Source organism: Marmota marmota, unplaced genomic scaffold (genome assembly GCF_001458135.2).
Source record: "Marmota marmota marmota unplaced genomic scaffold, marMar, whole genome shotgun sequence".
NCBI classification, from domain to species: Eukaryota; Metazoa; Chordata; class Mammalia; order Rodentia; family Sciuridae; genus Marmota; species Marmota marmota.
Window position 1 is genome coordinate 37,123,116 of NW_026000016.1, and position 27,099 is coordinate 37,150,214.

Sequence of the window (27,099 nt, forward strand, 5' to 3'; positions counted from 1 at the left end):
CAGGTACCTTCCACTCCAGACAGGCTGAGGTCCCTGAGCTGCTTCTGCCTTTGAAAGGATAAAATGAAGCTTTGTAGAGAAAAATATGTCCATTTTATTGAGCACAACAAGGAGCATGAAGCTAGAGGGGGTGGGGCGAGAAAACTATGCAAGGACAAGAACGATGCACTGGACTTCCAGGGAGGCAGGATTGGAACTCCTAGCTGAAATGAAAATAGTCAGCTTCCAGTCTACTTAATTAGGGTTGTGTGGGCAGGATGATGGGTCCTTGCAGCCCCTAGTCATGGATTTCTTTCTAGTCCACTTTGGAGGGTGTAGCACTGCGTTTAGATTGAGGTGGGGAGGAGGGGAGAGTCTGAAATGTTCTGGGAGTGGGCTGGCAGGTCTCAGTGCAGTGGGGAGCTAATCCTGGAGTTAAGGATTAGAGCTATGAGGCCCCCCTGGGAGCTGCCTGGTGTTCATGCAGATGGGCAGGCAGCTATGACAATGAGCCCAGTCTGGCCAGGAGGCCAGAGGAGACCGGAGAGGCAGGAGTGAGTGTGTGCAGAGTGGGGAGTCTGAGTAGAGGCTTCATATGGCTTTGCTTGGAGAAGGTGGCACAGCCTGGCCAGTCCACTAAGCTTTTCACGACAAACAATACAGACCCAGGCGAGCACTATCTACGCACACTGCACAGAGCCACGGCACGTAGGGTGTATGGAGGGGCAGAGAGCAGACAGGTCAGGGAGACCTGGAAGCCGGCAGATGCCGATCCTCCTGCCCACAGCTTCAAGGAGCCTCCTCAGGTCTTGGGACTTCCTCTGGGGCCCCTGTGAGGGTCTGCCCCAGGCGGCGGCAGGTTGCTGTTCCAGATCAGAGCCCCCTCCTGCCAGGCCCTGCGCCACTTGTTGGCCTTCTGCCCTCTGCAGGGTAGATGCCAGGTTTGGACGGGCAGAGAAGAGTTGGACATGTTCCCTGCAAAGGAAAGGTGTTCAGAGTGCAGGTGGGGCTGCTGTCACTGTCCCCTCAGAACCATCATTTAAACCCTGGGCTGGGGCTTTCCCTCTGGAATAGAAGCCCTCCCTGAGCCCTGCATCCGGGTTTCCCAGCCTCTAGGCCTCACCTGAAAACTATAGTAACACAGGCCTGGACTCCAGGGATCACATAATGAGACAGACCCCAGTCTGCCCTGCCCGGCAGTGGGAACTGCCACCGGCTTTAACTGGCACCATGACCTCTGATTTGAAGTTCCTGGAAAGGAGACAGCAGAGGCCTTGAATTATTTGAGGGAGGAAGAAGGAAGGGCTGTGGGTTGGGGGTGGGGGATGTTCTCTGTGCCATGGCATCCGCCCAGCTCTCCCTTCATGAGCTCCACAAAGTTCAAGCTCCTGTAGAGAAGACAAGACAACCCGCGTTCCTACCCCTTTCCTCCCCAAACACGGAGGTCCTAGAAACTCAGGGAATCTAATGCACACCCCCACATACACCCAGTTTTCTGTGAGCTTTTATAATCTCTGTTGCTTCACCCCAGTGTCTCTGTGGGGCAGGCTGAGCAGGTCAATATGCTTCAAACAACCCATTTTGCAGCTCAGCAAGCTAGAAAGGGAGACACTCACTAGTTGTCCATGGCCTCACAGTGAGTGAGTGGTAGGGACAGGCCTAGAAGCAAGCCCCTTCCCCCCAACCAGCCTCTTCCCACTCTCAGAGCTGCCTTTGAGCAGAGAAGAGGCCTTGTTATTAATTTCTTTCAGTCCTTTTGCTGGGGTTCTTTCAGACCGGTTGAGCACAGCTAGGGCTCTGTTGTTGGCTGAAAATACCTACTGTTTTTTGTTGGCCTTTTTGAGGAGTGTGGGCTCCGAGCAGTAGGAAGACTTTCCCTTGTTCCCAATGCTCAGGCAGCTGGAGCAGCAGCCACAGGGCCCAGTGGCTAGAGGCCCCTGGTGCATGGGCACAAGGCTGCTGCTGATGCGGAGGGAGCCATTGACCAGACAGTTGAGGGACCTGCCACCGGGGACCACAGACTGAGGTCCGTGCTGGCAGGGCATCTGAGTCAGTGTGGGGAGTGGGGCGCTCTGGTCCAGGGCTGGTGCTTCTGTGATGGTAATCTCAGGGGAGCCGGGTCTAGAGACTTCTGAGGCTTGCGTGGCGGGTGGCCGGTTCTCGACCTCGGGGCGGGTGCCGGGGCTGTGCAGGTTCATATGGAGCTTCCGCATGTGGTGCACCACGGCGGCTGCGTTGAAGGCTTGCTAAGGAGACACAGCATCCTTAGAGCCCCAAGGGGCTCAAGAGTGTTTCCTTTCCCGGTGGCCTCTTGAAGCCAATGTGCCCACTTATCATTTAGGGGGATCAGGGGCTCTCTATTGCCTGAAGGGATGCCCTGAGGTAGGCTCTTCCACTAGCCCCCACCTAGCCCAGCCTCCAGAACCTCCCCTGCTCCCCACTCCCCAGAAGCTTGCACACCCCCTGCAGAGGACAGCTCACCCTCCACTTGCTCTTGGCAAAGTTCTTCTGGATCTGGAGGCTGACAGATGGGTAGATGTCCCGGTGGAGGGCTGTGTTTCCATTGATCCTGTGGATGCAGGAGGGGTCCCTGGCTACTGGGTAGCTGTGGACACTCAGTCAAGGGGTGGGCAGGGGGCTGTGAAGGTAGGTCCAGGTTCAAGCTGAGTAGAATGCCCCAGGAGAAGGCTGATTCACAATAGGAAAGGGCTGGAACCAGGGCTTTTCTGCTCCCATTGGGCAGGTCATTATGGGCTTATACTTTGGTAAAACTAAATATTTTTAGAGCAGGGTTGGCAAACTATGGCCTACGGGCTAAATCTACCCATTGTCTGTGTTGTCTAGTCTGGTCCCACTGGAATGCAGCCATGGTTATTCATTTAGGTGTTTTTGTGCCCAGCAATCGAGTAGTTGCCACAAAGACAGTATGGCCAGCACAGGCTTTACAGGATATATTTATGGACCCCTGCATCACTGGGCACTTGTGACATTACTATGCTTTAGTTCCAAACCTTGCTTGCAACTAGCTCCTCCTGAAGCCATCCTCAGTGATGCCATTTGATACATGATGCCCTTTCCCCTCCCCTTAGTCTCTTACTCACTTGTATTCCACAGACACTTGCCATGTGCACAGCACTAGGACAATTACTAAAGGACCCAGAGAAGTGAGAGAAATGAACCCCAATCCCTAAGAGCCCACAATCCAGGGGTGTGGTGGTGTTTCATGCCATGGACCAGGGAAGGTGACAGTAAGCTGCATAATTAATAAAGGGGAATGAGGAGGTCTGCGTGGATTGCAGGAGTCACAGACTTCTGGGAAGGGATCCCGACTTTCAAACATGCAACACAGAGGGCAGGAGGCAGGACATTCTCAGAGGTGGTATGATCCAAAAAATAGTTAGGAAAGAGCTTGGACAAGAGGGTAGAAAAGGACAGGAAGAGAAGTATAACTTTAGGTCTATCTGGAACAGAAGGTGGTGTGTAAAAATCTTGGGAAATGAACATGGAGATAAAGGGTCAGATTAGGGAAAATTTAGAAAGACCAAGAAATTTAAGCTCATTATGGCAGGAAATGGGAAGCTACTTCAAGTAGCTTGGGAAAAAATTTCTTCACATGGAACAGGTTTGATCTTAGAGTCAAATGATGCTCTTAAGAACATGAGATGGGGGGGGGCAGCTGGGGATGTGGCTCAAGAGGTAACGCGCTTGCCTGGAATGCGCGGGGGGCTGGGTTCGATCTTCAGCACCACATAAAATAAAAATAAAGATGTTGTGTCCACCGAAAACTGAAAAATAAATATTAAAAATTTTTCTCTCTCTCTTTAAAAAAAAAGGAACATGAGAGGGTTTTCTTTTGAGCAACTAGTACTGAGCACTGCACCACCTGGGAGTCACCAGGACACCCAGGGCTGCTGAATGACAGCGCCTGCTGTGTCTGCCTCCAGAATTGACTGGATAACCCAGCTGCCACTCCTGGGTCAGAACCTGCTTGATTAAATGCTATTTGCATCTCTACCTGGACTGATGAACAGTTAAGTGCTCCTGGATGTCTCCACCATCAGGGGCTCAGGGCAAGCCAGTTCCAAGAAACCATCATGTGGATGAGTCAGGTGTCTTTGGGAACCACAGGATGAGAATTGAGGGTTCACGCTGTTTCTCACTCACCAGGGGTGCCTCAAGGCCTTCTCGCAGGTGTACCGCTCATTTGGGTCCTTCTCCAGCAAGTGGCAAATAAAATCCTTGGCTAAGGGGAGCAATTAGACACAAGACAGCTAAGGACCAGATTTCATGACTGATGTAAATTCACTTCCGGGCTGGTGGGTGGCAGTGAATGCATCTTTAGCTAATCTTCCAAAGAGGCAATTTTAAGAGTCTTAAAAGAGGAAAAAAAAAAATCCAAAAAAACCACCTCATAACAACCCACTATAAACTCCCAAGAAGAGAGGCTCTGAGCTGCGTCACCCACACAGCACCGCAGAAACCTTGCTAGTCATGAGGCACCGGGGTGCCTGCACTCCATGTGTGCATGCATTTGCACAGATATATGGGCCAGCACTAGCACATGGGCTCACACGTGAGTGCTGGCTCATTCCATTTCTGATCTCCACTTCACAGACACAACAAGCGTGTATGATCACCTTCTCATATGAACAGACATTGCGTGCCCTGTCCTGGTATCTAAGTGCTTGGTTTTGCCACAATTGGCCTGAAACTCTTCTCTCTGCCTGACTCTGCCCTCCCAGCCTCTCATCTAAAGTTCACCCTTTTTCCCGCCCCTCTCATCAGACACACTGTTTCCACCTGTAAGAAAATAAGAGCATAAACCTTAAATAGTTTATTTGGACTTTGAACCAGATGAAGATTTCTTTACTTTCCCTGGTAGCCTGTTTTATAAGATCCCCGGGGACTTGGAAGAACCAGGACTGTCATCCTTTGTTAAGATCTTTTCTCTTGGCAGCCTCTGCCTTGAGCCTGTTATCTTGTCCTTCACACCCTCTGGCCTTACCTGACTCAGAAATGTCATCCCAGAATGGAGACTCGAACTCATAGTAGCCTTCTTTGATCTTCTCAAAAAGCTTCGACTCTGTTTCTTCATAAAAAGGAGGGTACCCACACAGCCTGCAGCGGGACAGGAAGGAGGTACACTACTGAGGTACACCCCATCCTCCCTGGGTCAGTTTCTCTCCTACCCTAGTTCTCACTGTACTCACGAGGGTGAGGGCATAAGGGTCTTAAACCAGCACTATGACAGGATGTGGATCTACCTCTGATTCAGCAATGACACAGGTCCCATAAAGACTATGTGCAGGAGCCCAGGCCTGACCTGGCATCCCTGGTCTTTGTACATTATGTCCCCCAACCCTTACTACCTCTCCCGGTACTTCCTCCGACTCTTGGATGCCCTGTACAAAATATCTTTGAGAAGGCATGTGGAATGTCCTCCTGAATGTGATTTTCATGAGGTATTTTTTTAGGCTGCTTATTCAACATAAACTGAGGAAATAGAGAACCGAATCCACACTAAGGGGTAAATGTCTAATAGCGGATTATTTTTCTTAAGAGCAAAGCCTGCTACAGGCAAGGATAGATGTGGGGAAGAGGGGGTGATCAGGTCAGGAAAGGGAGAGCCCTAGAATATAAGGAGAGGAGCAAAAAGCAGAGGCCCTGACCAGCTTTACTCAGTCTATGGTTTTGCCCTGGGAGACTAGGTAAGGGAGAAAATTGAGATTCAGTGGTGCTGGGTCCACCTGGGCTCCCAGTCTGGCTTGACCTCTTGCTGGTTGCAGAATGGGACTTGGCATATTTATATGCAACAAATGGAGGTGGGTGCAGGAGGAGGGAGCACCAGGTGGTTGAGCAGTGGGTGCATGCTGAGCTCTGCTTCATAATGTGCTGGAGATTAGGACCAAGCAACCTTTGGAGTTGTGTGCATGAGTAAGCATGCATATGTGTGCATTCGCACACGCACTTGCTTTGGAGGAGGAACTGAGATGGGGAGGGGAAGAGAGGGGTGGGCAGGCTTCAAGATTTCCTAAGGTCTGAGCCAATGCCAGCTTCTACTCACAGTATGTAGGTGATGACGCCAATGGACCAGCAATCCACAGCCTTGCTGTAGGGTTTCTGGGCCAGCACTTCCGGAGCTGCAGCAAACCAATGTCAGAGTCAGGGCTGGGGGGCGAGAGAAGAGGGCTGTGGAGTGGGGACTGGAGGTCAGGAAGAAGCTTAGAGAAGGGAACAAGGGTAGTTCAGGGGATGGTATTGTTTCTGTGAGACTGAAAACTCTCCAAGAGCAGAAGCTGTATTTCCCCTAGAAAGACTAAATCCTCCTATGAAGAGAGACTGTGCCTCCTCCATTGGACTGGGAATTCCCATGTGACAGGCCCTATGACTCCTCCATCAGAGTAGGGATCTCTGGAGCTAGACCTCCCCTATCATATATTGAGTATTCTCTGAAAGTAGGACCATTGTCTTCCCAGCCAGATAGGGGATCCCCAAGGCAAGGGTTGCATCTTTCCCTTCACACTGGGAGAGCCCCAGGTAGGTACTGGGAGAGAGCTCCCACTTTCCTGTGGAAAACAGAGGCAGAGTCTCCTCATTAGTTAGGAGGCTCCTAGAGAGCAGACAGTAGTAACTTTCCCATCTGAGTACCTTCTGAGAGCAGGGGCTTTGCCCGCCATGAAGACATGGACGAGGTCTATCCTTTGACTGGGAGCCTGGGGCAGTAGAGAGCTGCCTTCTGTATTTATCCTAGATACCTCGGCTTTGTACCCACTGGAACTCAATATCTTTTGGAGTAATTGACCTCCCTTTTTTGGGAGAGAGTAGGTTCCCACTCTGCTTCCCATTTTCTAATTGCAAACAGATGATGATTGCCTAAGAGGAAATGGGCAGGAGTGGATATTCTGTCTCAGCTTCCTCCCCGAGAGATCCCAGAAATGCTTTCACCAGGAACCCTGCCTGCTCTTACCTTTTCAGGATCCCTAGAAGCCCAAAGGTCTGCTTGGATGGGACGCCCCACCTATGCCAGTTCCCCAGAGTGCTTCCTTGGGTGTAAATTTAAGGGGCCCACAGGTAGGTTCTTTAGACCCAAACTCAGCATCCCATGCTTCTAGGCTCCCCTCACAGTTGCAGGGTGAGGTTTCCTCTAGAATCCAGAAGGATCGGGGCTAGTGCTCAACCCCTCAGCTCTCTACTGATCTTTGGGTTTGTGATCTTGTTTCTGGTTTTGGCCCTACTGGAAAGACCTGTCTGCAGGGGTGACAGTCAAAGTATAGCTTGAGGGCTGGAGAGGGCTTAGGGGTAGACTGTCTTTAAAAATGTCTGATTTGAAAGAAGTAGGGGTAGTTCTGGAGATAGATGGATTGGCTGGTCCTGAATCTCGTAAGTGAATGCTCTACCTGGGTAACTCCAAAGGGGAACCCTGACTCCTCACAATCACCCCTCTCTGTGACTTACATCCCTGTGGTTGAATATAGTCAACTAGTCAACTTCTTGCCTGCCTCCAGACTCACCCACGTAGCCTGGGGTCCCACAGGCTGTGGACATGACACCACTCTGTTCCATCTTGGACAGACCAAAGTCTGTGATCATGATCTTCGAATTCTCTTCAGGGGTGAGGTACAGCAGGTTTTCAGGCTGCAGGAGAAGGAAATGTGTGGTATAGGACACAGTCCCTTGAAACACATCTCTCTTTCTTTCTCTTTAATATAATTTCTTAGGAAGCTCAGCCCTGGGCTCCTGTCTCTGAGGCTAACTCATCTTCTCCCATTCCTCCTTCCTCCCTTTAACTTGTGTCCTCACTTCCGTACCCCAGAACTCTGTGTTTTCCTTATGGTCCTGACTTTGCTTAGCCTTGTAACCCTTCTCCCTTCCCTCCCAACTACCCCCACAACCATCTGATTTTTGAGGAAACCAACCTTTGGTTAATTCCTCTGACCTCACCAAAGTCTACCATGATGCCTGGTCCCAAATAGACCCTCAAAAAGTATTTGTTGCTCTTGATTTCACTGTGACCGGATTCAAGAAATGTGTGGAATATTTTGATACCTTAAATAGGGTAAGGCACAGTCCAAGGTTCAGGAAAAACCTGAGGTGCAAATTAACAACCATTGTTTAGCCACCCAAGACTTGTTTAAGGAATCTGAGGGCAGAAGAGGCCTTGGGAGTCCAATTGGTCCAATCCTCTTTTTTGGCTAGCACCTCGACTTCTCACAATTCAGGTGTCTTCTGAAAGGGTCCTTCCCTGTTTCCCACTAGGTGCTTAGGCCTTGGCACCTTTAAGTCTCTGTGGACGATGCCATTCTCATGGAGGTATTTCACTGCTGACAAGACCTGCTGGATCACCAGACTGGCATCCTTCTCTGTGTAGACGCCTCGCTCCAGGATCCGGTCAAAAAGCTCCCCTCCAGAAACACTGTGGGCAAAGGGTAAGAACAGGAATCCAGTTCTTAATGCAGGTCAGTGGGATGCCAGTGTGTTTGCTTTGTGGCCAAGGGAGATACAGCTAAGACACAACAGGAAGGTGCCCAGGAACTGTGATTAGAAGGGGAGGGGAGGCCCAATCCAGTCTCTGAACAACTCCTTAGGTGCCTGGTGTGATGTAACTAGGGAATCATTTCTCTGAGCCAAGTTTCTCTCTGGGAGCTTCCTTTATGATGCAAATGTCCCTGTTTGGGGATGCAAAAGAAGCCAATAATCCCTTACTGTGCACACATTCCTTATCTGTCTTCCTTCCTAGCCGGGGACACAGGAAGCCATTATGAGAGAAGCAACACAGAAATTGGGCAAAATAGGAAAGAAAGGTTTGAAAAATGAGACAACTCTGCTTATATCAGGATCTCGTTCCTCATTTTGGGAAAATGGACTACCTAAAGCTGGCATCATAGGTGGGGCCATAGAAGTATTTCGAGACTCAAATGGCATCATGTCTCAGGATACAGGGGGCTTAACAGCAAGTCTAACCTCCCATCTCTTGAATACCATTGACACCATTTTTGTCTGAAAGTTTTTTAGTCTGTATTAGAACACATAGTTGTCAGAGAACTCACTACCTCTGATGACAAAGTGTTTGGTTTCTTAATATTTCCATGTATTATGTTGAAACCTGATGACCTTTAATTCTTTCCAGAAGACACAGATTCCACCCATTGGGACCACACAGAACAAGCAAAACATCTTTTTACAAGAATTGTTTCAAGTATGTGGAGCTGGTGAAATGCTCTCCTGAGACCTCCTCTTCTCTGGGAATGAACATCCTGGACTATTTTGAACATGATCTGGAGGTTCTGATACTCTTACCATCCTGGCCCACATTTCCACTGTCACATGTCATTAGTTGTAGCTCTGCACAGCTGATAGCACCATGTAGCAATGGAGGAATAGAATGTATCCAGTCAAACCCATACCATTTTGCTCTCCTTGTTTCTGTCTTTGGGCTCTGGGCTCTGTGATAGGAACTGGAGGCTCCCAAGAAAGATGTTCTTTGAATACAGCTATGAACACCTGACTATGAATGGCCTGGGTCCTGGAGTGGTGCTCTTAGGAGGCTTGGTGGCTCCCAAGTGACATCTAAACCTGCCCACCTCCTTGTCTCCTGTTAGCCTGTAGAATACCTTTGTGCTAATCTTGTTGAATTGGCCTCCTGAAGGTGCCATGTGGTCCCTGCTCACTGATTATTGTCACTTTGGGCCCTTCCCACCTCTATCCCTTGACTGCCTGCTTCTTCTCTTTCCTGGGCTTCAGTGAGCCAATAGTTAATTAAATTAGTGCACTGAAGTTTCTGAGGAGTTGGCTCATCAGTCAAAACCCATGGTGCCCAGCCATACTGAGTTTACAGAGTGGCGTGTATCTATGGGAGTTCTGTGTGTGCCTTTTAGACACCAGAGAGGTATCTTTGAACCCAAGGCTGTGCCGTCGGGAGCTCTGACCAACCCACATGCAGTCACCATCAGGCAGAACTCTATGTGGATATGACAGCAACAGAGACCTTTCTAATGACATTCTATTTCTGTCCTACAGATGGATACACACAATACAGTTTTTAACTCTGAGTGGATCTCTTTTGAGAAAGTCTTTCTTTATATTGAATTGAAATCTATCTACCCGTGCCTTCTACTTCTATAGTAACTTTACCCTGAAATGGTGTTAATACATTTGCTATCCAGTTGATTGACAAAGACTTGTCAAAATGGACTCCAGTCATGGCGTCAGAGAAGGGTTCTGGTGGCCCATGCTGTACCTGGCATTACCCCTTCAGTTGCTGCATTGTGGAGAAGTCACAGAACGTCTCCGGGAGGGATAGGGAGGCAGAAGAGCACAGACAGCTCTTTTCCCACTTGTAGGAAATATTGTGATGACAGGAAACCTGTTCTGGTACATACCAACTCAATAATCAGCCCCAGATTTACTCCTCAGCTCACGCAGCACGCCTATGACCAGGGGTGTACTGACTCCAAAAGGTGTCTTGGCAACTCAGAACCTCTTGGACTAATTCTGCTTTTGTTTTTTAGTTGCCATGCTCTCTCCACTGACCAATCTCCTCTGAGCCTCCCAGGCTCCAACAGGCCTCTGTGGAGGAGGGGGGTCACCTTTCACTTACAGCTGCATGACCAGGTAGTAGTGAGTGCTGCTCTCGTAGATGTCCTCCAGGGTCACGATGTTCTCATGCTTGATCCTGGGAAAAAGCAAACGTCATGGTCAAAGGTATGTGGTTCAGGTGGTCTGGACAAAGAATGCAGCCCCAGCTCCAGAGAGTCTGCTAGACACTCTTTATGGCAGTGTTTAGAAAGACGGGTTCCTGGGGGAGCCTTTGTAAGAAGTCTGCTGTCATAAAGTATTCCCAGAGAAAAGATTCCCAGGGTGGTGTTTGATCCACATTGATTGAATGAATAATTGATTGTTGTGCTTTCAGGGAACAAATGTTTCAGTGTTACTTCAGGATTTTTATTAAACTTTAACAAAAGACAAAGTTTAAAGAGCCTAGAAAGGGTTCAGGATGTAGCTCAATGGTAGAGTATGTGCTGAGATTTTACTAGGATGTGAGGCTCTGGGTTTGATCATCAACTTCAAAAGAAGGAGGAGAAGGAGAAGGAAGAGGAGGAGGAGGAAGAGGAGAAGAAGAAGGAGAAGGAGAAGGAGAGGAAGGAGGAGGAGAAGGAGGAGGAGGAGAAGGAGAAGAAGGAGGAGGAAGAGGAGAAAAAGAAGGAGGAGGAGGAGGAGAAGGAAGAGGAGGAGGAAGAGGAAGAGGAGGAGGAGGAGAACAACAATGAAGGACTAAGGGGTACCTAAGAATTGAGGAAGACTAAAGGGTTCCCAAAGCCTGGTTATTCTACAAAATGGATACCCGTCTCTCTTTCAGAAACACTGCATGGAGAAAGTACAACAGCAGGAGAGGTGTAGGTGAGCTGAACTCCCTCTTGGGTAACCATGGTAGAAGTTGTTGAAAATTTATTATTCCAGGATGTTGTGAAAAACAAGGAAGATACTTATTTTCTGTGTGATGTCCCTTAGATCAGTAATTCTCAACCATGGGATATTTTACCCCTCAGGGGACATTTGACAATAAAGACGTTTTTGATAATCAGCATGGGATGTGCTACTGGCACCTAGAAGGTGGAGGCAGAAATGCTGTTGGACATCTGACATGCTTGGGACAGTCCCCAACATAGCTCAGAATGATCTGAAGTGTCAGTCGTTCTGGGAAACCCTGCCCTGGGTGACCTTTGTCTGTGATTACTCAGAGACTGAGTCAAGTGGATTAATCATGTTAGCTGAGGGGCTTGGCTTTCTAGGCAGCAATTCTGGGCATGCCCGGGAGGAGGAATGTCTTCAGCAAGCTTTACTCATGGCTGTGCAGCACAGGGACTAAGTCCTTAGAACCTGGGCCTGCTGGGCCTGAGTTCAGATCCGAATCAGGCACTTACTAATTGGGTAACAGTAACTAGCTTTCTCAAATCTTCTAAGCCTCATTTTTCTTGTCTGACAAATATATTTCTCTCATAGGATAATAGTGGGACTAAAAGAGATAATGCATCAAAAATGCTAAGTATAGTGCCTGGAGAAGAGCAAATACATAACCAATCATATCCCTTTGATTTAAGCTAGTGTTAAAAACACAGACCTGGTTGCACTAATGTTTCTCTCTACTTAGTGACATTTGTCCAGTCTCAGATCATCATTCATGCTTTTCTTACCGGTCAACTGCAAACCCAATCACCTTTCTTTCTGAACTGTCTCTTGCCTCCAGTTTTCTTGTTCCCATGTGGTCCTGCCACTACCTTTGCTTTTCCTCACTCCATGCCTAGACTGTTGTGAAAGTCTTATCATTGGTCTCCCACCCTCTGGCTGGTCTCCTCCAACTCATCCTCCACCATGCTTCTGAGGGATGGCTCCCAAATACTCCTCTGATCATGTGACTCTTTAAAATCCTTTTGGGACTTCTCTCTGCCAACAGAATAAAGCTGATGTTCTTTATCAAGGAGTCAAAAGAAAATCCTTTGCAATTAGGCCCCATTTCACATCTTAGTTTCATCTCCTTTCCCTTGATGTTACTCATTTCAAATTTAGGGACTTCTAATGCTCAGTTTTCCCTAGTAGCCCTTGAACTCTAAGATTCTATGCTCATGTTTGTGCTACTCTCAGCCTGGACTTCCTTTCTGGACCTCCCCTCTTGCCCTTATAAAATTTTACTCATCCGACAATTTCCTTCTTTGAAAATGTGCCTAATAATTCATGAAAGCCAGGTAGGTAGAACAAATCCTATGTCCTTCATGCCCCACCTTCTGTTAGTGTACCTCCCTTTGGATGGGGTTAGAGTTTGTTATGGGCACTTCTGTCTCCACTTGGAAAATGTGAGTTCCTGAGATTAAGGAATTTTGTCTGTCTCGTCTTTTTGTCCCAAACCCATGTGCCTAACATACTTTTGACACATAGTAGGGGTTTCGCAAAGGTTTGTGGTAAGAATCTTATTGTAAACATTTTTTTTTTTTAATTGAAACATTTGATGATTTGTTAGTGTCACCAATGGTTACATGACAGTTGGGGTGCTGAACCTGCATTTGTTTTTGATCAAACTGAAGCTAATTTTCGAATCTCATGCTGTCTCCTTAATTATTGATTCTTCTTGGTGCTGGCTATCAATTGACTTTTGTTCCTTTGGGCTAATTACTCTCTGGCCTACATGCAAACACCAACTCTGCCACCAGTGGGTTTGCTAGTCAATTTTCTGGGGAAAAACAAAAAATCAGCCAGGGCAGCTAGCTGTCTGATTTATCTGATTGACCAAACTGACCCATGGTCTCAAAGGGAGCAGTGTCTTTGAGTGTGGCAATATAGTCTAGTTTTTCCCCAAAGTAATTAATGAAGGGCACATTGTGATCCCACAGTTGCAACACCCAACCAACCATAAGAGCCACTCACTTTTTCAACACAGCAATCTCATTCTCCAAGCTGCTGTCCCGGAAGGCAGGTGACTTCTTGATGCACTTCAAGGCAAAGAGCTTCCCAGTCACCCGTTGCTTCACCAGGAAAACTTCTGAAAATGCTCCTCTGGAAGGGGAAGAGGCCAAGAGATAAAACTTAGTTCTGAATGTCTAGAGAACATTCTGGAGGGTATGTGAGTCTCCATTGTCACAGTGGGCCTGGGCCAGCTGCATGGATGGCAGGACTACCTGACATACCAGGATACCTTTTCCTTCGTGGGCCATGTGGGAAGGAAAAGACCCCATTCCGGGCATAGGCAGGGGCTTTTCCTGTTTCCATAACTGGGGGATGACTTCCAGAGACTCTCCCTCAGCTGTGGCTATTTCTCCACTAAGCAAGTCCATGAAAGAGAGGCCATTGCCGGGGCCATTCTCTTGCAAGAAGGTGCAGTGTGGCCCATTGGAGTGGCAGTGGTAGCAGCAATAGAGGAAAGACTCAGACATAGTGGGGCAGGGAAGGCCAATGTATTCATTTTAGATGGTGATAATTTCTGAGAACCAGACGGCTGAGCACCTTCTCGTTCTTTCAGTGGGTTCTGCAAAGACTAAAGACAGAGCCCTGCAGCTTCTGGGGTAGACCCTAAAAACAGTAGATGGAACCCAAAGGGAAAACATAGTAGGATTCCAAATTGCAGGCTTCTTCATTTGCAGGGGATCTTCTAGAGACCTGGCCATCGGAATAGCAGGTAAAGGGTGAGGGATGTGGCTCCTTGGTATGGTGCTTGCTTAGCACACAGGAGGCCCTAAGTTCGATCCCCAGCACCATGAAGAAGAACAGTAGCTAAGCTGAGGGTGGATACTGGAGCCTGATTGTCCATGTTAGAATCTCAGGTTTGGGGGAGCTGAATACTTAACTTCTATATTTAGTTTCCTCATCTGAAAAGTGGAAACATTGTAGACCCTGATCTGTAAGGTTGGTTGTATAGAAGATTAAATAAATTAAATATGTAAGGTGGTTAGCAGCATTTCTGACATCTATTAAGGCCATATGTGTTAGCCAGGCATGGTGGTGCAGCTTGTAACCCCAGTGACTTGGGAGGCTAAGTCAGGAGGATCTCAAGTTTGAGGACAAACTGGGCAATGTTGTGAGACCCTGTCTGGAAAAATAAAAAGGGCTGGGGGTGGGTGGTGTAGCTCAGTGGCACAGTGCTCCTGGGTGTAATCCCCAGTACCCAAAACCAAAACCCAAACTCCATATGTGTTGGATACTATAATTATTCTTAATTTGAATAAAATCATGGAGAATACCTAACTATGCAAGAGGAATGGAATGTAAATGAGGGAAGAGCTGAGCCACGGTCTCCCCTGCCATCTGGGAATCCTGGAATGAAGGCCCAGCCACAGTCAAGCTTTTGCAAGGACTTTGAAAACCTGCATTGGAAAAATACGTGGCACTTCCTGAGTCTGGTTCCTGCTCCTTTGCTGCACAGAGCTCATTTGAGCCTCAGGGCTTGCTTGTGCATTCATTCATTTGCTTATCCCTTCAGCCAAGATTTATTGAGCACCTACTGAGTCTTAAATACTGGAGATAAAAAACGGAGATTCCCATTCTTATGGGGTCTGTAGAACAGCAAGGAGCACAGACAAGTAAGTAATTCGCATTCAGTTTGAAAAAAGGCTATCAGGCGTTCAGTGAATGCTCCTCTAACTGATGGAAGCTTTGTGAGTGAGAATCTAGTATGAGAGAGACACACATGCACATAAGGATGACATATTATGAGACCACAGAAAACCTACACTTAACATGGTATCCTGGGGGCAGTGGTTGGGCAGGTTGTGCACAATTTCAACAGGTGCCATTCACCTTGTAGCCTGTATATATGCTCACAGGATAATTATTACAATATTTTCCTCCCAGAAGACAGAAAGAGTGCCGGGGAAGGGGCACCCTTGTCTTAATTTGTTCAAAATGACCCATTAGGATAGCCAAGGAGCACATAATATATCACCTCCGATTTAAGAATAATCTGAGCTCAGTTTTAAGGAGTGGGGAAGAGTTGGAAGAGTTTCAGGTGGGAGTGGAGAAGAAGCATGAGAGAAAGTGTGGAGGGGCTGGAGGTGTAGCTTGCCTGATTCCCTTCTAGCATTGGCTGAGGGGAGGAGGGACCGTGGAGGTGAGGAATGGCACCATCTGTGAAGTCTGAGGCAGGGTATAACGGAAGGTGAATGAGGATGGCACCAGGCCCCACGGTTGGTTGTGTATAGAAAATGCTCAATAAATACTTGCTGAAGGAATGGGTGGTTTAGTTCATGGAGGGCAAGTTGGGGTCAGGAAAGGATTCGTTGTGTGTTCACATCTTAGAATCCACTTTCCTAATCTATAAAATGACAATTGAGCTACTCGGCCTCAAAGATTTCTTCCAGCTGTGACATACTAGAATCCACCTTCAGATTCCTATCTATCAACCTGAACCTCTGGAACCACACATGGATGGTCCCCTGATTTCAGAGCTGGGGCTTGCTGGGGGATGGCATCAAATAAGGGCCTTCAGTATGCCCAAACCCGAGGGTGCCATCCACATGGCACCGTCTGCATGTGGGGTCACCTGGAGTTTTGTGGTACTATGGCACTTTGAGAGGGTATTACTGTTGTTCTGTCTCAGGCTGCTTTAGTCCTGCAGGTGGCTCCATTGAGGTGGGGTGAGGCACAGGAGGAGGACTAGAGGGCTTTACCCTGCCACTGCCAGGGTGGGGAGCAGAGAACTAGTTTTGAGCAGCCAAGGTTGCCTGTGTCAGAAGGTAAAACAGGCAGGGAGGGCCTTGTTCTAGGCGATGTAGACAGAGAAGACGCAGAAGAGGTGACATGTCATGGTATTTGTAACTTGTTTATAAATGGTTCAGAGAAATATGTGTGTGCATAAAACAAATGCATCCCTGAGCATCCATGGGGCACTGGTTCCAAGACCCTTTAGGATACCAAAATCTGTGAATGGTCAAGTCCCGTCTATACAATGATGCAGTTTTTGCCTGTAGCTTATGCATCCCCTTCTGTAGACTTTAAATAACCTCCAGATTACTTATAATATCTAATGCAATGTAAATTCTGTGTAAATTGTTGTTATAATATATTGTTTAGGGAATAATAATGGGAAAAAAATCGGAACAGATTTTGTTTTTTGGAACGGATGAGAGTTATTTTGTGAATATTTTTGATCCGCAGTTGGTTGGATCTGCACTCGTGGAACCGGAGAATAAAGCGGATCCACTTGTATAAGGAAATGTCAACAACTGTTGGATTTAGGTGGTGGGTATATTGATGTTCACTTCACCTTTTCTTTCTGTTTAAACATATTCACAGTTAAAAGCTGGAGTGATAAGCTCTCAGATGACCCCAGTGTCCCTCGAGGTTTAGCTGTTTCTACAGTAGACCTCGTTGAGCTCCTAGGGGGGCAGCATCTGTCTACTGACAGTCCCACAGCACAAGTTTATAGCAGACGTGGATAAGCTCTCGTCAACCTGGCCTTCCTTCTCCCCGTTTCCCTCCATTCTGGGGATGCTTAACAAATCATTTCTGATTCATTCATGAGCCTTGTCCCTCTCTGCTGCTAACCCCCCCCCTCTCTCTAGCTAACTGTGTCTTGGCAAGGGCCCCTGATGGAAGGCCGGCACTCTGATGACCAGCACCACTGCTGAGATCCTCAGCAATGTGGCAGAACCTGGCAATCAGTCTGTGCCAGGAAGACCCAGAGGGCTCTTCTTGGCTATGCCTGGCTCCTCTCTGCAGCGAGAGCAAGGGCATCCGTCCTCATCTGCTGTCTCCTAGCCAAGGCAGAGTGCAGCACACTCGTCCAGGACTGGCTAAAGGGAGAGCTTGCCCCATGAACACTCCTCCCTGCCCAGGCCCAATTAGCCCCGGCTAATTAGCTGACCAGCTGGGCCTCTGAAGAGGTGGGGGCCCATGGCCTCGAGCTGCTGCCCGCCTGCGTCAGAGACTGCAGCCTCCTGGGGGAGAGGCACGAATAAGTGGAGAGTCAGCTCCAGAGAAGCTGTCTGGCGACTGCCAGCTCCGTGATCATCGTCAAGGGGCAAGCATAGGCGCCTGCGGGCTGGTAGGAGTTTGGACAGTGGCAAAGCCCAAGCACTAAAACACAGAGAAGAGAGGAGGTGGGGGCCGCTTCCGGTGTGTGTGGCCCACACCTCTCTAGTCTCAGAAGCCCCTTCTCATTTATCCAAATCGTGCAGTGAGATTGGCTTGATCACTGATGGGGGAAATGTGGAGTCCCAGGAAAGTTCTAGAATCACTGAATCTCCAGAAGTGCTCCCCAATTCCTCTTTTGCCAAGGAGAGAGGGAGATCTGGAAGTATGATGGGGGCCACTGGGTGTAGCTCAGAGGAATGTAGAACCTGAGGGAAAGGGGCTGGGGATCCCTGAGGACTCCAGTGCACTAAGTCATCCCAGGTCTTAAACAAACGTTTCCCTCATGCCACTCGCCCACCCACAAGCCACAAAACTCCTCCTAGGCCCCTTAGAGTCACAGAAGCCTCAGTCCAGTTCACCCATTGCTGCTACCAGAACAGCCCTTCCAACTACCCCCAGCACCTCCCCAAGCCCTCCCAGGGCTCCCACTCCCCAGGACTTACGACCCGAGCACTTCCATGAAGATGAAGGTTTTCCGGATGTTGGTGGTCTGTTTCTTCCAGGAACTGCAGTCATCTTCTTCCTTTCGACCCATCGCCTCCAGAGTTGAAGCTTCTGGGGATGCTTTGTTGGAGGGAGGGAGAGGGGAAAATATTCTGATCAACTCGTTTCTCAAATAAGATGGGAACAGGTTGCAAAAGAATCTAAAATACATCATTTATGTAATGGCCAGAAGGAAGGGTTGAGAGCAAAACACGGATCATTGACAAAAATAAGAGTATTCTCCCCATTGTTTTTTAAAAATCGCTACAACAAATTTATTGAACACCTGCTACATGAGCATCATGCTTGCTACATGATGGAGGAGTCTAGAGTCCTGTAGTGGAACCCTACTTTGTAACCTGTGCATTAATTGAGGCAACAGTGTGCACGGATCTAGAATAACATGGGGAAACCCACCTCCAGGGATCTGAGATGAGTGAAGCATTTCCTGTGTTACCAAAATGATCACCAAGATGTTTACTCAGACTACAGAGCCAGCCTGACTCCTTTCTAACTTCACAGCTCTGCCACCGCCTCCCAACTCTTCCTCCTCCTCCTCTGCTCTACCTGTTATAGCTTAAATAAACGAGATTATGTTTCCTCTGCAGCTCCTACAACATCCAGCACAGTGCTGGGTAAACAGTTATTCATTAAAATCTGTATTGAGTTGTATCCTAACTCTGCCAGAGTTCTGGATTACATATTCATTCAGCAGACCACACATAGTTATTTAGCACCTACTATGTGCCCACTGCTGGATATGTAACAATGGACAACTTAGATGATGGCCCTTCCCTTCTGGATCTGCCAGTCAAAGGAGACAGGCAATGAGCAAGCAAACCCCATGCAGATGTGTTCCCAAGGTGTCAGGGAAACCTGGATGCAGGATTACTGAATATCTGGGGGATGATGAGTGACATATTTCTATCAAAGCCCTCTCCACCCAAACTCCTTGAACTTGACAGGGAAGTAAGAAAATATGTCTAATGACTGCCCCTCTCACACAATGCCTTCCATCCCCACTTTTAAAAATGCAGAATCTCCAAGGTCTTCTGATAGCCTCAGAATAAAAAGAGAGTTTGTGCTGTCACAGCTGAGCATCAGGTGAAGAGCACAGGTTTGGAGGTCAACCTGATTTTGACTCCTCCCTCCATTAGTTCTTGACCTCCTGGAGTCTGACAGGCAGAGATTGCTCGGAGCAGGAAGAACTGTTCAGGATAGGGGGATATCTTAGCCAGATATTCTGCAGATGCTGAGCTCCAAATCCAGCTACTTCCACTTATCAGGCTGCTTGGCATCTGGAATGCACGAATTCCCACCCCACCAGACAGTAAAAATGGGGGAATAGGAAGGTTTCAATTTGAACTTGTCTGCTCTAGCATATCACTCTTTTCAGGTATTAGGATCTTGCTTAGCTGACCCAGCCTCTAGGGGTAGCTTCTTATTGGGCAGCTGGGAAGTCCTGAAGAATGCAGGGGATTTGGGTGAAGTATTGGATGGGATGTTTAAAGGGGCAAACCTCTGTCTCTCCCTCTGCACAGAGCGACAGAACTGGGGCTACTCCTTTCCCAGGTGAGGGGCGACCAAGAGCCTGGTCTAACTCCTGAGCCCCTGGCTGTGCCCATCACGCCCCCTTCTGGAGCCCGGTGTAACTGCCTGCTCTTCAGGAGGCTCCACCACCTCATTAGCAGATCTGTACTCACTGTTCCTTCTTTCCCATGGCTCTGAAATAGCTTTAAAAACATAGTATTCTTAGCTGAGGCCATGGAAAACATCTTTCCCGCCCACCCCTCCTCCCATACACTGAATCCTAACAATTTAGTTTCATCATCGGAGCAATGTGGAAAACACAGGGACCCAGATCTCTTTGTTCCCACCCCTCCATAACCTCAGAGAAACCTCCTCCAGGACCCCTGCCTGGTACAGGTCTAATGGTGGAAAGGGGTGGTGCACGTTCCCTGGCTGCACCCTGCTTCTTTCTGCTAAAGCCCTCCCCCCTCATCTCTTGACTTCTGTAATCTAGGCCCTTTCAGAGGAAAAGAAAAAAAAAATTCTGAGAAGCATGAAGCTCCAATATTGCTCTCATTTGCTTCCAAAGCACTCCCCGCCTCTCACTCTATATCCGGTAACAACTTCCACCGGGTTTCAGAGCTCAGGGGCAGCCGCTGCAGACTTCTCTGAGGCTTAGGGCTGGTTTCACATCCACGGTCCAGGAGATACCATGGACTTGGTGTTCCTGGCTGGTTCAGGCTCTCAGTCCTCAACAGAGGAAGACCCTCCTGAAGGCTCTGAAGACATGGCTCCAGACAAAGAAAATGATCTAATTCATAGGACGATCTTTGAACTGTAGGAGTAATACTCCTTGGTTCAGCAAGCATTCATGGAGTATCTAGTGTATACACACTGGACTAAATACAGACATTCTGGTGCTATGAGCCTGACTTTAAAAGTGCTTACAATCATGTTGCAAAGACAAACCTAAGTATACAGGGGTATAAATAAACAAGGAAACCACAGGCAGTCTGCTTAAAAGACAGAGACCATGTGCCACTCAATTCTGAATCCCCAGTGTTTATTACTGTGCCTGAATGAGTGAATGAGGAAGATGGCCCTGCAGAGTTGGTCAGGGAAGGGTTTTAGGCTTAAGATGACATGGAAGGGCGGTGGGGGTGGAGGCTGCAGATACATTCTTTATATTGCTCTAGAGAGGAAACTAGCAAGAAGATCTGTATTCTGGTACAGAGAGTGGCAAACCCTCTCTTTCTCTCTCTCCCCCCACCCCTACTGTGAGACTTTGCCTGTTACCAGCAGCAGGAGAGGGCAGAAGAGTCATAGAAGGCAGAATTGTCTTGGCTTCTTGCCATCATCATCATTTCACAGACGGAGTACGTAAGGCCTGGGGTGTCCACTTTTTGGTCAGCAGAACTTTGCTGAGACACTTGAAGAGGCCCTTGCTGACTATTCTACCCAGGCCCTCCCAGACAAGCTGATCCTTTCTTCTGTAATACACATGACCGTCTGACATTCCCCTGCTTGAGGTCAGCATCCTCACTAGAAAGTAACTCCACATGGATGAAGACAGTCTATTTTTTTGTCTTCCTCTGGCTTAGTACAGTGCCTCGCTCCTAGTTAGTGCTCAGTCAAAGACCTGGTCTTCCTGGCCTCTTGGGGAGCATTTTGCAGCTGGGGAGGAGACTACAGAAAGAATGTTCTTCCTGAAGGATTGGCAGTGCAGGCTTAGGGTGGATACCTCCTCTAGTGCAGCCCTTACTCTGCTTCTGGGGCAGGTCGTCTGATCCTTGGTGGCAGCTGTTGATGAAGAGCTAGTGAGAGATGCTTGGGCCGTGAGCCCAGGAGGCAGGTGGCCTTCACTCTCCTCTCCTTCCCTGGCTCCATTTGGTCCCGGGAGCAGCAATGGTCCCAGATAGAACTGTCAGGTAGATGAGATGTGTCTGCAGTGGTCTCCTGATTGCCACCACATAACTCAGAAGTGTCATGACCCCATGCTGCCTGGACCCTGTCTCTGGACTCTTACTTCTGTAGCCTCCCTACTAGATTTCCTACTTGATCACAAGCATTTAGGACCCTGCTCTGAGATGTGTCTTAAAGAAATAGCTGTTAACCTTTTGTTATGATATCCCAGAGTCCTAGGGGCTTCACATCGTAATCCAAAGGCATAATTCATTCCAATCCATTGCAATGTATATGCGACGAAAGAATAATCATAGTGCTCCTAGACTGGGCATGGACAAGCCGAAGAGATGAGCATAGGCGCAGAGAGAAAGTTGGAGCAGCACCCCAGCAGTCCTAAACCCACAGATCATGGCTCAGTTCCACCCAGGGGGAGAGCTGGCATGCTTTTTTCCAGTGCTCTTGCTTAGGGCTTCTAAACAAAACCGTGTGAATCACTCTGGGGCATAGTGAGCAAGTGTCATTGGTTTCCAGAGCTTGCTGGGCTTTTACTCATTTCAGAAGAATCTGTCCACCCTAAGACTGCTTTATACTCTTTGCTTCCTGGGTTTTTCATTTCTAGGGAGCAAGACTCCATAGGGTCTGTGGGCTTTGGGAGGAAGGTTATCAGTAGGATCATCTTTAATAAGAAAGTGCTCTCTACCTCCTGACTGGGGCACACAAAGTCATAAAGATATATACTACACCATATTATAAAGGGGTAAAAGGCTAATGCTGGGAATTTTTCTTGCCTTGGATCCATGATTTCCTGAACTCTGGTCCACATTAGACTTTGCAGCATTCTTCGAGTTGAGAGGCACACTAGAAAGAAGCCAAGCTTTGGCACAGTCTTGATTCAGCATAGAGCAAAACTGTGCAGCCCCAAGCGGATCATTATACATCTCTGAGTTTTTTATCTTTTTCTTTAGTCAAAAAAAGGAGAGTGAACTAAATTAGGGTTCCCTGAAGTTTGATTTTTAGAATATTAGTCCTGGAAGGCTGTGAGGAAGGCAGATTCAGTCCTATGGTCTCCCTTCTTAGAGATTCATGATCCACATTAGCTTATTAAAAGTTCTGAGGGCTGGAGATGTGGCTCAAGTGGTAGCACGCTCGCCTGGCACACATGGGGCACTGGGTTCAACTCTCAGCACCACATAAAAATAAAATAAAGATATTGTTTCCACCCCAAAACTAAACATATATATATAAAGTTCTGAGTTCTACTAAAGACACCTACTTAAGGCGGTTTAACGTGGAATTTCCTAAATTTAGTGATGGTAAACTCTTTCCTTTTTAAACACCTGTTTTCAGAAAGGGGAGCTGGGATTGCTCAGAGCCTACTCTGGAAAATGCAAATGAGACCATCACTAATGCTTTGTGGTTGTTCATCTTTTGGAGGAATAAGAATAAGTAGCAAAATTTTTCCTACTTATTCTTAACATGCTCCTAATCACATTGGGCCTCTGCTGATGGGAATGATGATCTCCCTGCTCTATTTCTCTGCATTCCTTTTGAGGTCTAATGATCAATGGGCATGAAAACATTTTGTAACCTCCAAGTGCCATGCCATGGGCCCACATTATAGGAATATAAATTAAACACCAACCACTGGGAAAAGAGTCAGGAAAACAAACAATTTAAATAGGAGTGAGCATGACAGAGACGTGAATCTTCTCTTCCCTCAGCTAGCCCTCGCTCCCACTTGCCTCTTATAATGTGAGCATCTCATTTTATTGAGAGTCTCGCGTTGGATTTTCCTACATCATGGCCGTAATGCAAGCCAACTACTTCATCTGCTCCACAAATGGGAGGAAACCATGCCTAGGTTGGGTTTCTCCGAGGGCCATGTGCTGATCTCCATTGAGGCATCTTTCTGAGGAGTTAAGGGTAATGCCAACTGTATGTCACACGTGCTGCTGGTAAGCCTGACTCTCATGCAAGAAGTGCCTCCTTGGTACAGGCGTGGGGCGCAACCTTACTAAATGTCCCAGCCAGGTTCTCCATGGTGGCTCCCAGAAGGGTGAGCAAGGATCCATACTGAGAGGGGATTGCAGAAGGAAGGACAAAGCTCTGAGCTATCAGCCTTCCATCGGGGGACATTCATTCACAGGCGGTGCAGTTCCCTGACCCCCACTGGCTCCCTTTCTTGCTGGCAGCCGCTCCACCCCCTCCCCCTTGCCATTGACCATGGCGGCGCGCCTGCGGTTGTAGCACCAGGCACGCAGCCTGTTTGCAGACTCAGCCGCTCCCCCTCTCATTCATGCTGCAGCTCATTCACTCTGCTGGCTCTGGCAGTCTGTGGCTGGGCGCCGTCACTCGCAAGCACTCCGTGTGGCAATTTATTTCTGGCCGGGTGTGCGTGTGTATGGGGGAGAGGGAGCGAGGGAGGCATTCTCCTTTTAGAGGGGGGTGTTTTTCCCTTTCAACCAGTATCGCTCCCAGGCCTTGTAGTAATCATGGCTATGGACCGAGCATTGGGTGGGGCACTGTGCTAGGCACTTTCCACGCACAATTGTGTTTCATGCCTCACTGCTATTAAAACACCTTGTCATAGTCAAGCCATCAATGAATAGAAATGTTCAGAAAGAAATGCCCCAAATCCAACAGACAGTGACAGAGCTGGACTGGGAGTTCCAGTCCCTCAAACTCCTACACCAGTTCTCTTGTCACTATACCTTGTAACCTGTTGACTCTTTCCTGTTTCCTCTTTGTGGGAATGACACTCATCTCCACCTTCCTCTTTGTGATGCTGTCAGGCAACCATCCAACACCTGAATGATCCACGCCCCCTCTCCCCAACACACGGCTGGCTTGGGTGGTCTGAGAAGGCTGAGTTCCCGGGCGCTCAGCTTTCTCATATTGAGGCTGGAAGAACCACGTCTATTACTGGAGCCTCCTCTGGTAGCAGCTTAAATCTTTTCTGACTCTGACCTCAGGCTTTCCCCAAAGTTTTGCCCCATCTTTCTAAAGAGTATTCTTGAACCCCCCACCCACTCATAGCTATCTGTAGCAACATGGAAAGGTCACTGAATTTACCAGAATATCTGGGTTCAAAGTAGTGCTACCACCATCAAATAAGTACCACCAGTCTGCAGCTTTGCAACCCCAGGCAAACCATTTAACCCCTTTGAGCCTCAGTGGTCTCATCTATACCAACGGGGTAACAATACATACCCCATGACCCCTCTGAGGGATTGTCCTTAAGAAGATAAATTAAAAGCATATCATAAACTGTGAAGTATGGTCCCCATATCAGGTATTACTAAGCAGTTTGTGTTGTGGCCTGTTTCAGATGTGAGTCTCATCTTTGGCCCTGGTTAAGCTCAGGTCTCAGTAGGAAAGACAGAGGCCAGGGTCTGTCTCTGGCTTCTGATCTGGAAAAGATCATCTCCTTACCCAAGTCGAAACCTGCTTGACTCTCTTGACCCTTCCCAGAGATTTTCCTCATGATCAGTGTATCTGGTTCCAGAGCAAGAGACTGGCCAGGCGCACACCGCAGCCAGACCAGCGCCAGTCCTGGCAGCCACCTCCGGAAACCTCAGGGTTAATGTTTGTGCGTCAAAGTTACGTGGAGAGAAGGGGCCACGGTGGTGCGGATGGGGGTGGCGGTGGGTGGTGAATCCAGACCTCCTTTTAGCAGCTTTACAGGAGAACTAAACTAGGGAAGTTTAAAGACTCCAGGGAGGTGGACATGCCCCTGGGGAAGGTGAAGGAGCTATCTTGTGACTGACAGCTACAGCATGCCCAGGTTCTGCATCTAAAGGCAGCAGCAGGGGACCGGGAGCCTGAAGCCAGTGCATGGAGGGTCCGGAGGCCTGATCCTGATCCTCTTCCCTGGGGTTTGCAGAGCCATGGACTGTTTACAAATCCCTTTTATGCCCACTGGTTCTCCTTACCCTCCCCAAACCCCAGAGAGGTGGGCGGAGCGGACATTTTCCCATATGACAGTTGGGGTCAGAGGGGTTAAGAGATGAAGGGGGAGCTGGAGGGAGGGGCTGCTAGGGGGCTGGAGGTCCTGACACTGTGCAGATGGACAGGGCCCCTCCCGGGTCGGAGTCAGAGGCATGGACAGATATTTTGCTCCCATTTCCCTGCCCAGAAGTATAAATGCTTCCCATGGAGCCAGCCCAGGAGTGATGGTCAGATGGCTCCCCAGAGAAGTCCCACTCAGAGACCCTCATTCACACTTGCTTTCCACAGCAGCTACAACTTACCCTTGAGACCGCAAGATTCAGGGAAGACTGGGACTGGGGCTCAAATGAATGCCCAAGTCGCTCACAGAAGTGGCTCTTCAAACCCACTCTCCAGGCACTGCGTGCCTCCCACTGGGCGAGGAAACCCCCCAAAGCAAGAAAAGAAGCAGGTTCATCTTACCCAGGGACACGGAAGAACGGTCGGTGCTCTAGGCGCTCCCACTCCTGCTCCTACAGGTCTGTGAGGATTAGCTGCTCCAGTGCTTTAACAATAAACCCAATTAAAGGGGAGGAATGCAGGGGTTTTCTTTCCCAGGACCGTAACCAGGCAGCCTTAAAGGGGAGTAAAAGTAGCTAGGGTGGCTTGCATCTCCCCTTCTCTTTCCTCTGCTCTGCTTTCCCTCCCTCCCAGTGAGCTGTATCAGAAAAAGGTTTGCTGGAATGAGCCCTTTTATGCCCGAGGTGTGCGCGTGTGTGCGTGCGTGCGTTTGGTGTGTGTGTAATTGTGTTTGCATTGATGCGTGTCATAGAAAGAGAGAAAGGCAGACAAAAAAAAAAAAAAAAAACAATAAAGCACCAAGTTATAGCTTTTTGCTGGCCTGAATGGGAAGATAACAGCAAGTCAGAGATGCTTTCTAGGTCTGTATGCCTCAGTTTCCCTCTTTAACCACTCAGTTGCTGGAGTATGTTATTGGAACACCCTCTCCACCCCTTTACTAGCTTACACATTGGCTGACATGTGGAGACTGACGACCGCTCAGTGTCGACTTGCCTCTTACAGGATGGGGAAGGGAGCCCTTGGGTGTCCCACTGGAAGCTCCTAAATGGGGTGGTTTCACCTAACATCTCTTCTTTCTTCCAGCAGCACATTCTGATCCCAACCCTACCATCCTGTCCTCAGCCCCGAACCACTGGACCCAGGAGACAAGTCCTCTCCTCTGGGGGTTCCCTGCTCCCCCTTTTCCCTTGTCCTCATCTCTCCGTCCTGCCCCTTGATCAGGACTTGACAGTCTCTACGTAAGCTCTCTACAGCTGCCTCTTCAGTTAGGTCCTTAAACTTCTGTCTTGTGCTCTCTTGATTTCTCTTTCTTTTTTCTTTCTCTTATTATTATTATTTGTTCTACTTAATTGTACAAGACAACAGAATGCATTTCAATTCATCATATACAATGGAGCGCAACATTTCAATTCTCTGGTTGTACACGGTGTAGAGATGCACCACTCATGCAATCATACATGTGCTTTCTCTTTCTTTAATCTCCTCTTCATGTTCCCCACTCACAGGCTTGTAACCAACTTCATGGGAAACTCAGAGATCAACACCCCATCTGGGTATTCATCCTTAACCCCAACATCCAATTGTCCACTTTTATAAATA

The 27,099-nt window shown here is 48.3% G+C and overlaps 1 protein-coding gene across 2 annotated transcripts; it reads right to left on the minus strand.

Moving 5' to 3' along the window:
* Nucleotides 1-74: 74 nt before the first annotated feature.
* Nucleotides 75-26,171, minus strand: Camk1g (calcium/calmodulin dependent protein kinase IG). Of its 2 annotated transcripts, none has more exons than XM_048809458.1 (13): nucleotides 25,903-26,171; nucleotides 18,039-18,159; nucleotides 13,396-13,524; nucleotides 10,577-10,651; nucleotides 8,254-8,392; nucleotides 7,491-7,614; nucleotides 6,044-6,119; nucleotides 4,985-5,097; nucleotides 4,144-4,222; nucleotides 2,461-2,548; nucleotides 1,801-2,225; nucleotides 1,103-1,230; nucleotides 75-954 (listed from the first exon to the last, which is right to left on the minus strand). In XM_048809458.1, exons 2-12 carry the CDS (start codon nucleotides 18,128-18,130, stop codon nucleotides 1,140-1,142), a joined length of 1,431 nt encoding a protein of 476 aa, XP_048665415.1. In that variant the 5' UTR covers nucleotides 18,131-18,159; nucleotides 25,903-26,171; the 3' UTR covers nucleotides 75-954; nucleotides 1,103-1,139. The 2 variants fall into 2 exon arrangements, with proteins under 2 accessions (XP_048665415.1, XP_015339191.2); XM_015483705.2 differs by lacking the exon at nucleotides 25,903-26,171 and adding an exon at nucleotides 24,925-25,077.
* Nucleotides 26,172-27,099: the final 928 nt, after the last annotated feature.

Excerpts from the sequence above, each read along its gene's own strand:
- Camk1g (XM_015483705.2), bottom strand. The coding sequence starts at position 24,976 with ATGAGGAAAATCTCTGGGAAGGGTCAAGAGAGTCAAGCAGGTTTCGAC. Across the intron at positions 8,393-10,576 it reads TACTACCTGGTCATGCAGCT|TGTTTCTGGAGGGGAGCTTT; the intron begins GTAAGTGAAAGG and ends CTTTGCCCACAG. Across the intron at positions 6,120-7,490 it reads TGGGACCCCAGGCTACGTGG|CTCCGGAAGTGCTGGCCCAG; the intron begins GTGAGTCTGGAG and ends GGTTTGCTGCAG.